Source organism: Salmo salar, chromosome 05 (assembly GCF_965601325.2).
Source record: "Salmo salar chromosome 05, fSalSal1, whole genome shotgun sequence".
NCBI classification, from domain to species: Eukaryota; Metazoa; Chordata; class Actinopteri; order Salmoniformes; family Salmonidae; genus Salmo; species Salmo salar.
Window position 1 is genome coordinate 32547501 of NC_138295.1, and position 19449 is coordinate 32566949.

The 19449-nt window shown below is 42.5% G+C and overlaps 1 protein-coding gene across 8 annotated transcripts in view; it reads right to left on the bottom strand.

The window, feature by feature from the left end:
- Positions 1 to 19449, bottom strand: part of LOC106604646 (transcription factor COE3) — a 100712-nt gene that overhangs the window by 38043 nt on the left and 43220 nt on the right. For 5 of the 8 annotated variants that reach the window (XM_014199491.3, XM_014199489.3, XM_014199493.3 and 2 more), the window contains exons 7-10: positions 4677 to 4758; positions 4428 to 4545; positions 2045 to 2178; positions 1218 to 1344 (exon numbers count right to left, since the gene is read on the bottom strand). In XM_014199491.3, coding sequence (XP_014054966.1) covers positions 1218 to 1344; positions 2045 to 2178; positions 4428 to 4545; positions 4677 to 4758 — 461 coding nt within the window. The remainder of the gene's footprint in view (positions 1 to 1217; positions 1345 to 2044; positions 2179 to 4427; positions 4546 to 4676; positions 4759 to 19449) is intronic. The other 3 variants (XM_014199492.3, XM_014199490.3, XM_014199496.3) reach the window with 1 other exon arrangement.

Here is a 19449-nt window from a genome sequence, read left to right on the forward strand (position 1 = left end):
CATAGCTAGTATTCATAACATATTATATGTTAAGTAATTCATAACATATTGTACATTTAGTAAATTAATACATACCATATGAAACTTAACATATCATACTAAATGGAGTTCTAAGATTTACGTACAGAATAATAAGAAATGCTCTGAGACCAGGTTGCAGTGTTTGGAACAGAGGTACCATTAGGGAAATACAGCTTTGTTGTTTTGCGATCAATCAATGTTTTCATTTTTATTGACTTAAAATATGATGCTGACAACATTTGAGTACTTCCGTAATGATATAGCACTGTTTTGAAGAACACAAAGATATTCAACTCCTTCCAGGCATTCACAACACGTTTTGCTCCAGAGAACACCTCCCGCGGCCTAATGGACATACAGAACGAGATAACAAGGGGGCTCTATTCACCACACAGTTCCATAAAAGCAATGCACTGAACAGTTGTCAGTCATATCGCCAAATGGAATCAGATATTAGCATTGCAAAAGGAATCGTAAGCTGGGTTGGACGGCCCATTGTGAAGTTGTCTATTTGCTCCGCTAACACCTGCAGCCGAACTAAGCGGTGCTCTGAACAAAGAGGGGAGCAGGCTGCAGCGAATACCTATGTCTAACAGAAAGCCTTAACGCAGTCCCATCTTTCATCCGCAACGGAGTGACATTTACTTATCTCACTAAACAGCCATCCATCTGACCTTTCTGCTACTTTGAATGGCATCTGGATATTCCAAAGTAATAATCGGGAATAGTAAAGCACTGATTTAAGGGAGCGATACTCTGTTCTGGCGGCAGTCACGCACCGGCATAAAAGTCTGGACATCAGACAAAGGCTTGAAGGATAACCTGGGGAAAAACTCCAGCAAAAAGAAGGGTAGGACTCAATGCCCTTGAACAAGAGAAAATGTTTACCACCTTGAAAGGACAGAAGAGAGGTGGGCATGTAGCCATGGTAATGGTAATATAATGGTATGGTAATATATAGCATAGAGAACAATAAACCCTATAGGAAGATATAACAGACCCATTTTTTTATACTCAATATAATGGTTGAACTATGTAATAACGTTTATAAGCAGTTAATAAACAAACTTTCAGATAAAGTGATACCAATAACATTAAAGGGCAGGAGAGGAGGAAGCAGAGAGATATAGAGAGAGGGTAAAACAAAGAAAACAATGGGAGGAGGAAGAGGAAGAAGAAAGGAACAGTGATCTTACCGGTGTAGACAAAGCGCCCTGGCGCCCCTTTGCAGAACTGCTTGGATTTGTAGGAGAGTGTGACCTCCACGACCCCTGGGATGTGGCGAGGGGGCGTCTGGACCCGGATGGCGTGGGGGGTGATTAGCTGGAACACATCAACACGGACACACTCATTTAACGCTAAGAGCAGTGCACTGTGGGAGGTACGGTCTATTTACGTTACTTGTTATTTCTTTACAATAACGTCTTAGTTCGATCTTCAAGGTATATTTACAGCATCATCCACAACTCTGTCTAGCAAATTCACATTTTATATTTATAGAAGTCATTTAGCAGGCAATAATATCTGGAGCAACTTCCAGTTCAGGCAGTACATATGGACAAACAATGGAACATGGTAAACTCAACCGAATACACACTGATTAAGGCATTGAGTTTGACAATTAGTTAGTTCCATGTGTGTATCGTATGTGTTAGAGATAGAGACTCTGTGGAGGGAAGGTGTCTGCCTGCCTCTAACAGAGTGACCTAGGTCTAAGCACTGAGACAGCCCCTGCCGTCTCTGAAGCATGTGTTCCACCCTGAACATATTTAATATTTTATGGCCTGCCTTATGCACCGAGCCATACTCTTAGTTTCTTCACTTAGACTCCACGGATAAAATCCAGAAATCTACATATTTTCAGGTATTCCTTTTTCATGGTTGTGTGTGTGTGTTTGTGTGAGTGCGTGCGTGCGTGCGTGTGTGTGCGCGTGCGTGCGTGCATGTGTGTGTGTGTGTGTGTACGCGTGCGTGCGTGCGTACGCGTGAGTGTGTGTGTGAGTGCGTGTGTATCTGGACCCACCTCACTCCAGACCAGCATAGTGCCGAAGACCACCTGCAGTCCATCAAAGAAGTTGTCTCCGATGATGATGACAGTGGCTCCTCCGGTCGTCCACCCCTCACTCGGGCTGATGGCTTTGATGCAGGGCGTAGCTGCTTCGGAAACACAGACAGCAGGACGGGTATGACTTCTACTTAAAGGGACTTAATCCTCCAACTTGTTTTAAGTACAATCTGGGTTGTCATTTCAATATCACTTAAACTTCTTGCTTTATCAGCTTTCGTTTTTGAGTACAGTACATAACTATGGGCTAAGAGGAATGTTGTCACTGTCAGGTTGCAACGTGACATATTGTAAGGGTAGCATTAACAAATGACCGACAATTGTTTTATGTGAATTCTCCAAACAGATTTCTAATTGCATACAGTCCTGCCGTCTATGATGTCAATTAGTTCACTCATCAAAAATGCACAGTTATGATTTCTTTCAATTTCAGAGGATCAATAAGCTCAATAGAAACATTACAGTGTCTCCTGCCTGACCAGACTGTGTGTAGGCAGAACAAGATGGAGACAGACAGGCTGACTAACTTGTCCTGTCTCCAGGATATCTGGCCAAACAGCCACTGCACTTGTAAGAGGGGAAAGAGGTCTGTGATCAAATCATTTCTGTGGCTTGCGGTGGAGGTGGGATACCTTTGCCACAGTCTGCTCCCAGATCTTACGCCTGGATTCAAGTCAGGGACAAATGCCAATTCAATTCAATTGATAGGAGTAATTCAATTCAATTCAAGTGTAATTCAAGTGTAATCCTATATAGGCATACTGGTCCATGGTGTAAAGGTAGTCATGCTATCTGTGCCCTGGAGTGGTGGAACTATTTAGCCTTTGCAAATGTAAAGATGATCCCAAAATTGGGTTTTCTTTGTAAGTGTCATGAGGCTTTTCTCTGCCCAGGTAGAGGGGCATGGGAAACAGACCTTTAAAGGGTTAATTAATTAAGCAATAAGGCCCGAGGGGTGTGGTATATAGCCAATATACCACAGCTAAGGACTGTTCTTACTCGCGATGCAACGCGGAGTACGAGGAGTGCCTGGACCCAGCCCTTAGCCGTGGTATATTGGCAATATACCACAAACCAAGAGGTGCCTTATTGCTATTATAAACTGGTTACCAACGTAATTAGAGGATTAAAAATACATGTTTTGTCATACCCATGGTATACGGTCTGATATACCACGGCTGCCAGCCAATCAGCTATTAGGGCTCAAACCACCCAGTTTATAAATGGCAATTGAAACCAGTAGATTAAAGGAAACACAGTGGGCTTCCTCCAATGGGATACTGTACAACAGAGTCTCTCTCACGTCATTTAACAGTTGTTGAGGGTGTTGTTAGAGTAGAGGCTTTTCCCTGGTAGTCACCTGTCATCGTTATTCATTTCCCTCTGTCACAGCAGTAAACACACAGTCAAACGGGGGACTCTCACAAATGAATAAAACACAGTGGCGTGAAACAGTCTGTGGAAACTTTGTATATTTATCTAGGAGGGGGGACAGGGACGGTGGAACAAAGACAGGAGCAGATGTCGGCTTTATCGCCTCTGAAAACATACCAATCTGGCTGAGATGAAAGACGGTGAGATTCCCTAAGTGGTGCCTTGACTTCAGTGATAGCCTCGTGTACTGTACTGCTCTCCTGGCAGCGCTCTGGTGTTGTCAGTGGTGACCAACCATGGGACTCTCTCACGGTGTTTCTATGAATGCCTAAGTACTGTTTATCCAGTGTATCGCAATGCTCTAGTCGTTTTTCAACTCTTTGAGAAGTTAGTTTAAACTGTTTCACTGTGCCTAGCTAGCTGCTAGGACTTGTGGTCGCTAGGCTGGTAGGTTACAAAGGGACAATGTTTTAATACTGCTAGCCCCTGAACAAGGCAGTTAACCCACTGTTCCTAGGCCGTCATTGTAAATAAGAATCTGTTCTTAACTGACTTGTCTAGTTAAATAAAGGTTAAATATATATATATATATTTTTTAAGAACAAGAGTACTATTCTTTCTTACTATAAGGCACCATGTTACATCATAACCGCAAACGACGCGGTGAGGTAGATTTTACAATGTGATGAAGGGGTGTTTTTTTTAGGGCTTTAGTAATAAGGTCCCCCACTTCAATGAGGATGTCATCATCCCTTTCCAGACTTAAGGATATGGTTTCATTTAGTCCAATAAAGAGGACGATGTAATTAAAAGTTAGTTGTTCAGTGGGGCAAAATAAAATGGGGCACCATTATTTTCACCACAGCTAAAGTTTTTAGACATTGGTACAAAGGTGGCCAAAGACACCAAGACATATTGAGGTTTTAGAGAAAGTATCAAGTTGTCTGTACGTGTGAGGTAGTTGTACCTTCAGAGGGGTCGAGGCGTCGAGCCCTCCGGCCATGTTTGGAGTTGTTGTGGACAAACATGTTGTCAGAGACAGCAAGGACATGGCCATCCACATTCACTGTAGTGGAGACCACCACCTGTGAGATAAACAGTGAACCTTTACGATATACTGTTGTTTTTAATTAATGCACCTGGATTGTGAGCAGAATGAGATAACTTATGTTGTGTGGAACCATAGTGGGAGGTTCAACCATAAATAGGGTCTTACCTGAAACCGTCTCATGTCTCGTGGGTTCCCTGCATTTTTCAAACAATTCTGATTGCATTTGAGGAAGAACTTCAGGAAGAATCTGTAAACACAAGAGAAAAATACATATATATTACATTGGAACTCTAATCAAAAGGTTTCATTCAAGCACTGAAAACAGTTGAGCGCATCTAAATGATGACACAATTATCAATAAGATGCTTTGGGAAAAAATTGCTAATACAATTAAATGCAACCATGTTTTATTATGTTGTGGTTGGTCCAAATCAAATGAAGGACATCTCACTCAGTAAATACTTGAATAAAATCCTGTAAAAAAATGTTTTAAGCAACCTTTTTCTTCATTTAGTCATATAAAGACAAAAAGACTCATGGTGTCTCATTAGAGTTGGCTTTTGATTTGTCCTTCTTTATGTCCAATCCTTTCTCCCATGTGTTGATTGACTGTTGTTACGGTAACAGAGGGATATTGATTGGGAATGGATATCAATGAGGATGAGCCGTAATAACCCAGTAGTTGGAGCTAAGACACCCAGCCATACAGTAAGAATGGATTGCCATCTTAATGCATTTCCCACTGCCATGTAATCTCCGCATATCCATCTCCTGGACCATAAGCCCCTTATTTTGATGGAGCGCTTTCTTTTTAATTGCCACATTATTACAATAATAATCCAGGAAGTTAACAACCGGCAAGGTCGCAGACAGCCATGTCACATTAACCAAGGGATAACCTCGTCCGATGCAGTCGCCCATTTTTTTCATTGCAAAGGATGCTGGGAGTCTCCTGTAGTGGAGAGCAGCCCTGTCAGAGAGAAATAAATGGTTGCTATCTGAAGAGAGCATCGATTTCTCCCTAATAAGACAGTAACAATATCTTTAAAACACACACAGTGGTAAGCGAAGCAATTTCCTCATTGCTCAATCAAAATATCTAAACCGCCTTGAGTGGCGGTACAGTGTTAAGCAAAGAAAGAGAAAGGGGGTTGTGAGTTCAAAAGAGCCCTGTTACATAAAGAAATATGGCCATTTTGTAATTTTGTAAAATTTTAAAAAAAAAGACTACTCTATTTAGCCGGTATTGACTGAAACTTTATCTTGGGTGCACTGTAGGCTACTAATGTCCTTTATGACAATGGAATAAAACAACATGGGGAACCCATCCCCAAGCCCAATTCATATGATATTACAGTCCTTGGGAGGAGCGATATAGATCAATAGGGATTGAATTAAAACGCAGCTGGAGACAATGGCCTGGCAAGCCAACCAGCCGCGCTGATATTACAGATACAATGTGTTTTTCAATGGAATTAGACCAGAGCAGAGCTCAACCAAGCAGGCACACCAACTTGCAAAAAAAGCAAGAATCTGGAACATACCCTCTTAGAAGCCCTGGGTACAGCCAGTTCAGAGTTAAGATTCGCCACAGCTTTCGAAACGACAAGAAAACTGAAGGAAAAAATCGGAGAACACAAAAATAGGAATAGAGTGATGATGGTGAGGTCCATGGAGGGGGGAGCATGTGATGTTGTCTCGGCAGCCCCGGATCCTCCATCTGCCACTGGGCAGGAGTTGACAAGGAATGTAAGATTCCAGGTCTCTTCATGGAAAAGCGGCACCCGATCAAAGCCTGGTTCCCTTTGGATTGGTTCTGCGATAGCAGCTCGGAAGCAGTGGGGGAAGTAGCTGCTTGTAGAAGCAGAGGGGGACGTAGCTGCTTGTAGAAGATGACAAGACGGAAGTTGAATGCTGATCTCAACTTTGAGAAATGGGAATGAGAGAAAGTGGTCTGTTTTTAGGTCGAGCTCTTGCTGTAAACTGTGTTACTTCACAGCTGCAAAATCATTCTGGTACTAAAGGGTTACCCAAACCCATCAGAAAACTATTTTACTCCACTTAGATTGTAAATAAGAAGTACAATTCTGTATGATGGGACAAATTTCAATCCCTTGTTTATAAACCACCAGGGTTTTCATTATATCAGAAATATAATGACTATATTCCCGTTCTATTGGCCTATATTAAGAGTATGAGCATTGAAAAGCCTTTCGAAACCAGTGCATACTTGAGACTTGCAGAGATTCTTTTGTTTTAGCGTTCAAATTGGGAGAGAATTTTAAGTGACAGTTTATACGAGACATATGATGCTGAGACATCCTTATCACATCAGAAGAGACTAGAGTTAGTGGGAGAAAATGACTCTCAGGCTTTTGGAAGCTGCACCGCTCAGCACTGGAGCCCATCAACATTTTGACCACGTTTCACCATATATTTCACTTCAAATATTCAATACTCTCTTCTACTGTTATCTCTCCAGCTTCAGTCTCTAGGGTATCTGTGACAATCCAATGAACTTACACACCTGATTGGATGTTATTTCAAACCTCCTTTCTCAGACAAATATACACATATAATAATCACGTAGGCTAAATTTAGAGAAGGACAGAAGGGAGGAAAGCCAGGGAGTAACTTTTCCTTCTCTGTTCAACCCCTCCCTCCCTCAGTATCGAAAACATATTATACCACCATAAATAATGAATGTCCATCTACAGCCAGGGCTTCGTTATTAGTTCCAGGCTGTTTTTCCCCGTCTCTCCTCTGCTCTTAAAAAGTAGGTAAAGGCGTTGTAAGCCGTCACCTCATTACGCTGCCCTGCAATCAATTACAGAGGTGTGTGTGGGCCTGCCAGCCTCTAATGTGGAGCTGTGGCTAGTGGCAGGAAGTCCTGCTGCTGTAGTCGTGCTAGGCTAACCTAGTCTTTCCTTTCCTCTATCTTTTCTCAGTTTAGGCTGAGTCCCCATTCTTCTCAAGGCATCCCTTCCTTGTCTCCTTTTGTCCTTGTCTCCTTTCCTCAGTGACCGCTGATAGATGAAAGGACTGGATGGGTTTACTACTCCATCTCAGTTTTATCTTTCAAGACCATCTGCCCATAAGACCATCTGCCCATAAGACCTTCTGCCCATTAGACTTTCTGCCCGTAAGACCTCCTGCCCATAAGATCTTCTGTGCATAAGATATTCTGCTCATAAGACTTTCTGCCCGTAAGACCTCCTGCCCATAAGATCTTCTGTGCATAAGATATTCTGCTCATAAGACTTTCTGCCCGTAAGACCTCCTGCCCATAAGACCTTCTGCATATAAGACTTTTTGACCATAAGACCATGTTTGACGTAAGGGAGAGGAACGCAGCATGTAGTTAGTCCAAATATAACAGCCGTATGAATAACCTTGGCAACAGAAGCTGAACAAAGCGGCAGTAGGCCAGGACGGGGGAAATGAATTAAACACCGAACGTAAAGGCCAAGCATCATAAGAGCCCCTATAGGAAATCACTATGCGGGCCCTCTGACTTAAAATATTACAAAATGAGAGCTTTGAAAGCATTGAAACACTGGATGTAGTGTATTGTGTCAAAGGAATAAAGCTTGAGATATTGCATATTATGTACACTAAAGCTGAATGAGCCTGAGCAGGGAATAAGTGTGTGACTTCAGCATCATTTTCATTACAGGGATGTGAGCTGAGGTCCACTCTAAATGATGTCACTCTGGGGCCACACCCATAGCACTATACTGAAGCAATTATGTCTGGCTCAAATAACAAGGCCCTCCTGACTCCATACAATGCACACACACATTCACACAGACACAGACACACACAAACAAACGACACACACACACCTTCCCCATCTTTCACTTATTGCGTTAGGCAAGAAGAAGAAAAAAAATCAATATTTCAGCAGGGGTATTTTTAAAAGCTGCCGCGTTACCAATTCTGACCCACAATTTGCTTTGAGTGTTTGCTGCTTTTTATGAAAAGTCAGAGCCATGCGGTGGCGTTTACTCGAAGATGAGCAACACCAGGAGGCAATGAGATAGCGCCTCAGATTCTTTGAGGTCGACTTCTCCAATTTTTAAACTAAGGTTGGAGTCAGTAGAGAGATGACACGCTACTGAATTGCTTTACAGTATAACTGAGAGAAGGTCTAATCAAACACTTGGATTGGACCCAGAGATTCACAGTCTGCCCAGTGCATTAAGACACTGAAACACCATTAGCTATGTCACTAATTGTTTCACAATCAGTTGTCATTTGATTTGATCTAGTGTACATGAATTATTGTTGTGCTGCTAAAGTCAAGGAACATTCTTCCTCAACATTAGAAGGAACCATATTCCACACAGCCTTATTACAGTAACTAATATTTACTCTACTGTGTTGAAAACAAATGCCTTCTTCCAATTATTACTGACACATTCTGAGGAAGCTCCTGTACAGCTAATTAGGCTATGAAACGGCTGGAGTTAACAATATGGCTCAGTGTGTGTGTGTGTGTGTGTGTGTGTGTGTGTGTGTGTGTGTGTGTGTGTGTGTGTGTGTGTGTGTGTGTGTGTGTGTGTGACCCCCCCTTCTGCCAACTCTCCAAGACCAGGGTTCTCCTCGGCTCTGCTACATGCCATCAATAATTCAGTAGCCAAGATGGCAATTACAGGACCATGTACAATCAAACTAAATATTTGATGAGGCACTAAAACAGTCACTGGAACAGATCTCTCTCTCTCTCTCTCTCTCTCTCTCTCTCTCTCTCTCTCTCTCTCTCTCTCTCTCTCTCTCTCTCTCTCTCTGAACACACACACACGTTTACACAAACGCACACACACATTCTTGACTGTCTATTGTCTTAAGTGTCTTAGCAACACATTATGGCTCTGGTCCCTTATTCCCCAAACTTTTCCAGAGACACAAAAGCAGTTTATTCTGCTAAGAGTGTCTTGCACAATTCATTTTCAACTTCTAAAATATTGAGTGGCCACATTATGCGTTCTATAAGGGTCTGTTTCACTTCCAACATATTAAGGAAGGCTGTCTCTCTGCCTGGAAATGAACACAGTACAAGAGGAGGATTCATCAAGACAGACAGATGGCATTAAATATCCGAAAATCAAATCCATTTTAATTGATCACAATAAAAACCAGCAACCTCACCTTTCATCTTTGATCAGAGGCAGATTATTCAACATTAAAAATAATGTGACATAATATCCATTACTGCTGAAAATGTTTGGGATGAAGACTTTGTCTGAACCTGGTAAATTGACGGCTGGCCATTTCCATTAAAGGATAAAAAACCTCTGCTACTGTATAAGAGATGATACATAATTAGATCATAGATAATATCTGACTATACTAAATCAATATTTCATTGATCATATCAACATTATCCTTTCGAAAGCAGTCCTGTGAATGAGAGCCTTGTTATAGTGAAGTGTTACAGTAGTGTTATCAGCTTGTGAAAATGTTGCAGTGTGTTCAGCAAAATCTGTCTCTGTTTCCAATTTTTAATGTGAGATCTATCGTTGAAAAACACATGCAGACTTCCTGGAGCACAGATATGAACAGAACATCCCATCCTTATTTCATACAGACAGCGTGGCTGGCTCTATTCTGAGGGTGGATGTGAGAAAGTGCTTTGGTGCATAGAGAGAATGGGAGTTTGTTTGTTTGGCCAAGTGAACCGGTGTTTCTCCACAACCTCCTGTACGTTTGTACTAAACCCGCCTTCCAATCCATACACAACACACACGTGCACACACACACTCACTCGCATTCAAGCACACACACACACACACACACACACACACACACACACACACACACACACACACACACACACACACACACACACACACACACACACACACACACACACGTACACACTCTTCTCCGCTGCACTCCGGTTACCTCTGGTCCCTCCTCAGCTGTGTTTTGACCCTGTTGCCATGGCAAAGAACATATTGTCTCTCCAATCGAAATCACTCTATGACATAATGCTCTAACGAGAGAGAATAGTATATGTGACTTGCCGTGACCTCACGGCCCAGGCATGGGTTAGAAAATGACCTCACGGCCCAGGCATGGGTTAGAAAATGACCTCACGGCCCAGGCATGGGTTAGAAAATGACCTCACGGCCCAGGCATGGGTTAGAAATTGACCTCACGGCCCAGGCATGGGTTAGAAAATGACCTCACGGCCCAGGCATGGGTTAGAAAATGTAGCAAGCTGCAAAAATCAGTCCTTTGGTTCCACAACCCATAATAATTTCACACACCAGAAAGATCACGGTTTGTTCACAAATACAATTCTTGATATCAAACAATTGTTCTGTGTTTTTTGTTCTTCCAATTGTGGCGATTTTTGGATAACACATATAAGTGTAATTGTATTAAACACCTTTTAACCTCAGTACTGTTTGGAAAGTTTGAAAAGGTAGAAAAGACATGCTGCCATTATCTCTGAGGTATTTTGGAGGTAGAGTGGGAACGGTGAACAGATGTATTCGGGTTGTGTATTCAGAGCGTCAGATATAGAACCACAACAAACGCTGTGCATCAAAAGCAGAGGCTGAGAGCTCAAACTGAGGAATTCAGCAGGAGTGAAACAGCAGGTGGATACACACACACACACACATACACACACACAATGTGATGAGTGAAACAGCAGGAGGAGGTTGCACACACAAGCATGCATGCATAGGCCACACACACACACACACACACACACACACACACCACACACACACACGCACACGCACACGCACACGCACACGCACACACGCACACGCACACGCACACGCACACACACACACACACACACACACACACACACACAGACAAACACACACACAGACCCTATGATAAGTTCCACAGCAGGGGAAGAATCCCCACAATGAGAGGTAAAGCCCTGAACAGCGATGTATGGAGCTGAATGCAGAAACAGCTCTTTCATAGAGGTGGCGTTGAATAATTCATTGAATCATTAACTTGACTAGGTCTACTGACAGCTTGAAACTGGAGGGTTAAAACATCAATTGAGTCAATTTATATCAATTGAATCTCTTTGAGTAAGTCTGAACCAATTTTTTTAATTTTTGACATGAGTTAACATCAGTGTCAAGACAGATGAGGCATCGGTCTGGAAACATCTTTCTGTCTGGAAATATTATTATTCTATAGAATGAGCCTGTAAGCCGTTTCCATATGATAGGCTAATGCGAACTTTCACCATATTACTTATACTTATCCAATCCTCCCAGATCTAGAAATGCCCAGGGGGAAGGAGCTACGGGTTGTTTCTGTGCCAGGCATCAGAGAGTAGAATTCAAGCACATCCCCGTATGTCAGCTGGTCAAAGTCACAGACCTGTGGCTACCAGATAGCCTCGCCTCCATCCTCCCTCACATCTCTACAATCACCGTCTAGACGAGAGCGAGGGCGGGCTGTCCAACAACCTGTCTGGTAGAGGAAGAAAAAATAAAATCCCTCCCTGACACGCTGATTGACAGCTCCATCCAGGCCCCAGCGCTGAAATCAAGCTGTCAGTCTGGGGGCGGCGACAGAGGAATTGTCCTCTCAGATTTAAATACCGGCCATAATAGGCCACCATCTATCACGCCTGCCGCCCAGGTTATTCTCAGACACATACATTAGCCCTTGGCCCAGATAGGAATGTCACCAGATTAAACATCCAATTTGTTAACTGGCCGGGCCAGAGGTGCTGCTTCTTGACAGGACTTACAAACAAGCACAAATGGCCCCATTTTTCACACCGGGGCCCGCAGGCGTTTTAATGCAGAGTGGGCCTCGGGCCTAGCGCCAGAGCAGGCAGTCTGTCGAGGTAGACAGAGGGAACAGAGAGTTCTGCTTGTAGAGTGGTAACACACACACACACAAATAAATACGTACACACACACACAAACAATCACAGACACTGGAATAACAATGAGCTGAACACTATACACCTGATGACAGTTTTTTATCCATACCATGTCTGTTATTCACCAATAAATGGCATCTATCCTGATTTTAGAGGAGCAACCTCACAGTACCAGTACATACTGCACACTCAGTGCATGGCAGAATCAAGCAGTCCTAATCCACTGCTGTAGCATGCTAAGGACTAAGGAGAGGGAGATTCACTGTATACTTGAGATGAAGCCATATATTTCAGTCAATGAGGGGCCTATGGACAGATTGCGAGCATATTGGTAAACAGAGGGAGAGACGGACTAGCAGATGCCACCAGTTTAGACCCTGCAGACTGGGATAAGTGTGAGAAATATGGGGATGTAAGGTAGACACCAAGCACAGCCAGAGCCATGGAAACGGTCCACAGGGAGACATCTTACTTGGAGGAGAGGGAGAGGAGATATGCTGTACTGTAAAAAAAATTCTAGACCACATTTTTACATACTGTACTGCAGATTACCAATGTAACTGGAAAAAGGGACTGAATCCAAGTCCCATCATTAAGCAGGCTTCAACCGAGATGTATTGTATATCAACTTCCTGTATAAGAGAGTAATATGACCACAGAACTACAGAACAAAAACAAGGAAAATAATTTGTGGTTCTTTTCAGCCACAGTTCAGGTTCCAGTGAGTTGCCAGATATGCTTTTATAATAATAACAATAGATGAATATTAACCACAGAAACCTAGCAGGGTATTTTGTCTCTCAGAAAAAGAATGCAAATTATAATGGTCTGAGAAATGGACCCTACTAAGTAATATCATTTCTCTCACACCAACAGACAGGGTCTTTTTATGATTTCAAAAGCGTTCTTCAGGGAAAGAGTGATTTATCCCTCACTTTATCTGTCAGACAAATGTTTCTCTTTATGGCTATTACTATTCCAAACGGGGCCTGGCGTCAGAAAACGAATATACTGCGTGAAGTATTTAATTAAGTATCTGGGCAGAGATGGGTGAGTGTCTTGCTTTATTGAACCAAAATTAAAAATAACTCTCTTATTTGAATAAATGGCCTGGGGGTTGCCTCTCAAGCGTTTAATTTTAATATCGCTCATGCCACTTTAACCTTTTCAAGCGTTGGCCTCTTCAATTGTTTGTGAATGGAGACAGTACGCTGAGAACGCCTCTATAGACAACAGAGACTTCCTCCCCTGTCACCTGACTAGGGAAAAACATGTCAGCCTCCTAGTTGTGCTGTTTGTTTGTACTCCTTGTGTGCTGAAGAGGAGATAAGACAAAGAAAAAGGGAGGAAGGAAGAAGGGAGGAACAAACCGATATATAGGCAGTGATACGTTGATAGAAGAAGCATAATGATGCAATCGTTACAAAGTCAGTGTAATTTACGCCCGCCTTTGAAGTCGGCGGAGAACCCAACCATGTTAGAATGCCTCAAACGGTAGGTTTAATCAAACACGACTGGAGCCCAAATAAAAGGAGGAGGAAACTTCATCCGGGAGTCAACACAGCACCAAACTACACCTAATTGGAAAAAACAACGCCGGGGCTTGGGTAGAGAAGAAGTTTGTTGTTGTGTTGTGCTCCTTTTCTAACTGGGGCTCTCATTTCAGACGTAGGTTTTTAACTCACAGAGAGAGAAAGCCCAGTGATATTCTCCATCTGTTTGGCCCAAGACTTCTCTCAGCTGCTTTGGGAATGAGGCGGTCATGGACAAGGTGAACTCCATCACGCCATCTGCCTGGACCTTGGCCTGGCCCTGGACACCATTAGGGGCCAGTTGCAGTCTTGAAAAACATCTCCTCCCAGTCTCACTGAGCAGATTTAGCTTTATGAATGCATTATGTTTCCCGGCTGCTTGGATAAGTAGAGAGAAATGGGTGTTAAGTTTGTGATTATCGTTTCGATACCTTTTGGCTCGGGTTTTAAGGGCAAAGTATGTACGTTTTTTAATCTGTCTCTACGTGTAGTGGATCTGGTAACTATGCTCCCGATACAAATGAACCTGCCTTAGCGTTAATGTTATGCAGGACCTGTGAGTACCAAGTGTGACATTTTATTCGTTAGAGAATAATGAATCTAAATAAGAGATTAGTGAAAAAAATGACAGTTAGTTGAAGACATTTCTATACTGAACAAAAATATAAACGCACCATGCAAAGTGTTCATCACATGTTTCATGAGCTGAAATAAAAGATCCCAGAAATGTTCCATACGCACAAAATGTGTATTTCTTTCAAATGTGTTTCCATCCCTGTTAGTGAGCATTTCTCCTTTGCCAAGATAATCCATCCACCTGACAGGTGTGGCATATCAAGAAGCTGATTAAACAACATGAACATTATACAGGTGCACCTTGTGCTGGGGACAATAAAAGGCCACTCTAAAATGTGCAGTTTTGCCACACAACACAATGCCACAAATGTCTCAAGTTTTGAGGGGGCGTGCAATTGGCATGCTGATTGCAGGAATGTCCACCAGAGCTGTTTACAGAGAATTTAAAGTTCATTTCTCTACCATAAGCCGCCTCCAATGTCATTTTAGAGAATTTGGCAGTACTGTACGTCCAACTGGCCTCACAACCGCAGACCACATGTATGGTATCGTGTGGACGAGAGGTTTGCTGATGTTAACGTTGTGAACAGAGTGCCCCATGGTGGTGGTGGAGTTATGTTATGGGCAGGCATAAGCTATGGACAATGAACACAATTGCATATTATAGATGGCAATTTGACACCGTGGCAAGATCCTGAGGCCCATTGTGAGGCCCTTTTTTTTTTAGGTATCTGTGACCAACAGATGCATATCTGTATTCCCAGTCATGTGAAATCCATAGATTAGGGCCTAATGAATGTATTTCAATTGACTGATTTCCTCATATGAACTGTAACTCAGTAAAATCAATGAAATTGTTGCATGTTGCATTTTATATTTTTGTTCAGTATATTTTAAAGCTTTTTTTCCATCTCTTTCATATAAGCCTATGAGAAAATCGTCACCAACACGGACCATGTCTGCTGTGCGCATCAGTGGAATCCATCCTAACTGCCCCTGACCTACACTGGAGAGTTCCACTCCCAGTGTGGGAGAATAGAGTTCCTACTACAATGGACTGCAGATGAGTCAGAGTATGAAGGAAAACATATCCTCTCTAGACTCTAACCATACCACCAATGAGTCCTCAGCACACCAGTAATGAAACATTAAATAATCCATTGAATTAGAATTGATGTTGCGTTTAACGTTTATTTTTCATTTAAAAAACAATATACTGCTCTCATCAGCGAGAAACGTTACATCCTTTATTGTCCAGAGTGCAGAATTGATGTCAACATTCATCTTTTCATATTCCCAGCCAGTGTAAGTGGATTACTCATGAAATCATTCACAGCTAATAGCATCCAGACGCCAATGTGCCAGAGAGGAATTAAGTCTCTCTCCAGAGCAATACAGACCTACAGTATCTTACTGTAACTGCTTCCTGGAGCATTGAAATATGCATCTCACACAGGGCCGGACTACCACATTTGGGGGTGGGGGCGAGCTAACTGCATTTCAACAAATTTTGCAATGGTGCAGAGAGAAACATTTGCGATTTCATAATACTATTTTACACATTTTATCATGAGGCTAAGAGAAAATGTTGCAGTTTTAAAGCTATTTTCCTGCAATTCTACACTTTTTGCCATGGGGGAGAGAAAATGTTTTGTTGTTTGAATAGCTAATTTCCTGCAAGGAGGTTGGGGGCCCCAGGGCACTTGCTCTGCATGCCCATTCGATAATCTGGCCCTGATCTCAAATACATTTTCTGTCTATGAAAATGTCATTCATATTTAGAAAATATACTAAAATATATGAATGAAGAAGTGAAAATATTATTTTTAAAGAACAATTGTTTGCTATTTGCAGTGGATTTTGTCCCCCAAAAATGATGCATACACACATGCACACGCACACAAAACACACACAAAGACACACAAACGTGCACACACGCACACAAAACCAACCGATCCTAGGGCTTGAAAGGGTTTAATACCCTACACCTACTGGTCTAGGTAAAGCAAACAGGCCTCAATCAATGGGGCGCAAGAAACAAAGAGCAAGTTAGTAGAGGTACTTTATTACAAATATCATAAATATTCATAAGTGGGTGAGAAGTGCAGAGTAATTGATATGGAGCTGCTGGGAAAGCAGTAGATATTCCAGCATGGCTGTCTGCCACAGGAGAGTGGAGAGGGAAATGAAGTCCTGAGAGTGGTGCAGGTGCACAGCTTGGATCCAGCCCAGACACACACATACATGCTTGCAGGTGCGCACACACACACAGACATACAAACAGGCACACACACACTCATAAATGTGTTCACACTTACATGAATACATTCTCCAGCGTGTATGCAAAAATGAAAAATGCTATGCACTCACATCAACATTACAACACTACACGTTAACTGATAATAATGTGCAGAAGACCACAATGCACACGCGCACACACACACACACACACACACACAAAATGCACAAGGCTCACACAAATCCGAGCTGACACACGGGTCACTCGTTCCAAAAACAGCAACACACCCTCAGTCACACACGGCCACGGCCAAATACCTCCGTGACAAAAGCATTATCTCAGCATCAGCTGCTGGTTGTGCTCCCTCTATGGATTTCACATTAACCCTCCACCCTAACCATTCAAATGAGAGTCAAGAGATGTGTGTGTGTGTGTGTGTGTGTGTGTGTGTGTGTGTGTGTGTGTGTGTGTGTGTGTGTGTGTGTGTGTGTGTGTGTGGTGTGTGTGTGTGTGTGTGTGTGTGTGTGTGTGTGTGTGTGTGTGTGTGTGTGTGTGTGTGTGTGTTATATGGATTACATACACTACAGGGACTAAGCCAGACATAACATTAAAAACACAAAGATGAGAGCTGGGGTCAAAAGTGTCACCGACAACAAGTAGGGGACAAAGTCCCTGGGAACAAGCTTATGTTTTCATCCGATTTGCCTGATTGGGGATTTTTGTGAAGTGGTTTGACGTTTTTGGGTGGTTAGGATGCTTCCTAATCAGCTGGCGTGGCCCCTGCCATGACTAGGGTTTAGTTCTGTTCTCTGAGGACTCCCATTGGCTGCCTGCGGTTCTGCAATTACACTGCCATGGCACGGAATTCTACTCTGGCGCGCCTCAGTGTCCATTTCGTCCACATGGCACGGCAGAAAAGATATGTATAACAATATGGTGCTCAGTGTAATAACTATGGCCAAAATACCACACTGAAACAGTCAAAATCTCACTATCACATTTAAGCGCCTAGATACCATTTCCATAAAGATAACATAATTTAAAGAAAGTATTTGATGCACTGAAAAACGTACGCCCAGCATTATTCACTATTGGTAATCAATTAAAACCATTTTTTGGGAGTAGATTTGATTGGACTGTGAAGAAATTATGTTTGAGTAGACTAGTTTGGGTATTAGATTGTATTGGTGTGCAGATAAGAGGTCCACACAAAGAATAGCCTTTATACAATTATGACAATTTGGTGGGATAAAAACTACTAACAATCTGCCATATCTGAACAGGCTACTGCTATAAACGTATGATTTATCAGTTAATCAACCATAGCTGTAATGTTTAAAATATGTGAAACTGGTTTATGGACACACATTTTATTTCAAGATTCATTGGGAAGGAAACTGCAACAGTCCTTATATCTTGAGAGTTGTATAGCACTTTGTAAAAGCAGTAGAACTAAGTTCCACTTGTTTCAGTTTCTCTACACCTCTTTGTGTTTTAAGATTCCGACTCTCTTGTCTCTTTAGCTCTGCTAAGATAAAGAGCTAGGACCAGACATGGCAGACACAAGTACACACCCTGATTTGTAGATGAAGCCAATGTGCGATTCAGGTAATTTGTTCTGTGCCATCTCGGACACACAGCCAGGTCACATCCTTCCTGGTTAATTAAGGTCTGTGTATCCAACCGCTGCCACCAGCATGCACAATCTGACTGCAACTTAAGCACAAGCAGAACCGTCATATGGGAACTGCACCACGTTCTGGTTCTTTTCCTAGTTCTGGTCCAGCTTCGCTTCCAATTCGGCTGGCTCCCTAAATGCCCCATCAATATGTTTCATCAAATTAGTAAGCAGCCAAAAATTGACGCTTTTCATTAATTATACAGGATCATTCTAATTGCAAATTCAAATGTATTCGCTCCGAACAGAAGGTGTTCAGTAATATTTCAGGGAATTTGCATATTAAATGGGGGTCGCTGTGTATTATGTATGGTAATGTATGCGCATTGTCTTTATTTTTAACTCGCGGGCTGCTTGCGTGAGCAGGTGAAAAAAGTCCAGAGTGTTTAATTTCGCTGAACAAACGCGACGAGGTCACTTGTCAAGTGCTGTATGGTCGGTGTCAATCTTTGTTTCTTCTCACTTCCTGGCCATGCCTTTGATTAGCAGAAGCAATGGCGCCACCAGTAAACAAACCTGCGGGTTGCCAGAGTCAGAGCAGGAAGTCATTGCTGTTCATTTTCTCGGCTTCCTGTTTCGCTTTGCCTTTTGTTTCGCGGCACTTTTCACTGCCAGCAGTCAGAGATGACACTGCATCGTCAGCGGAATTCACAAATAGAGGGCAGGCGTGTTTCCCAGCATGCAACCAACTCAGCACGACCTGAACAATGTAGACAGCCTACAATAGAATTAGGACTGTCAGTTGTATTAACTTGAATGAACCGGCTTGTTGGATTCAGGTTACACTGTGTGCAATACCAAACAACAGCTTCACCTAAAAATACTTCTTCTGGCTTGATCTGGCTGTGGGGTATTGGGGAAAGAAACTACAAAGCAAATGTAGCCTATGTGTACTTTAAATGTCATAAAATTTTTAAGCAGTTTTCTCAGGGTTGCTTTTAAACAGTACAATGGCATAAATGGGCTCAGTCTTCCATTTGGCTATGTCCCAGGCCAATCCATCAACAGAGGAAAGGCCCTGCTAAAGGAGATGA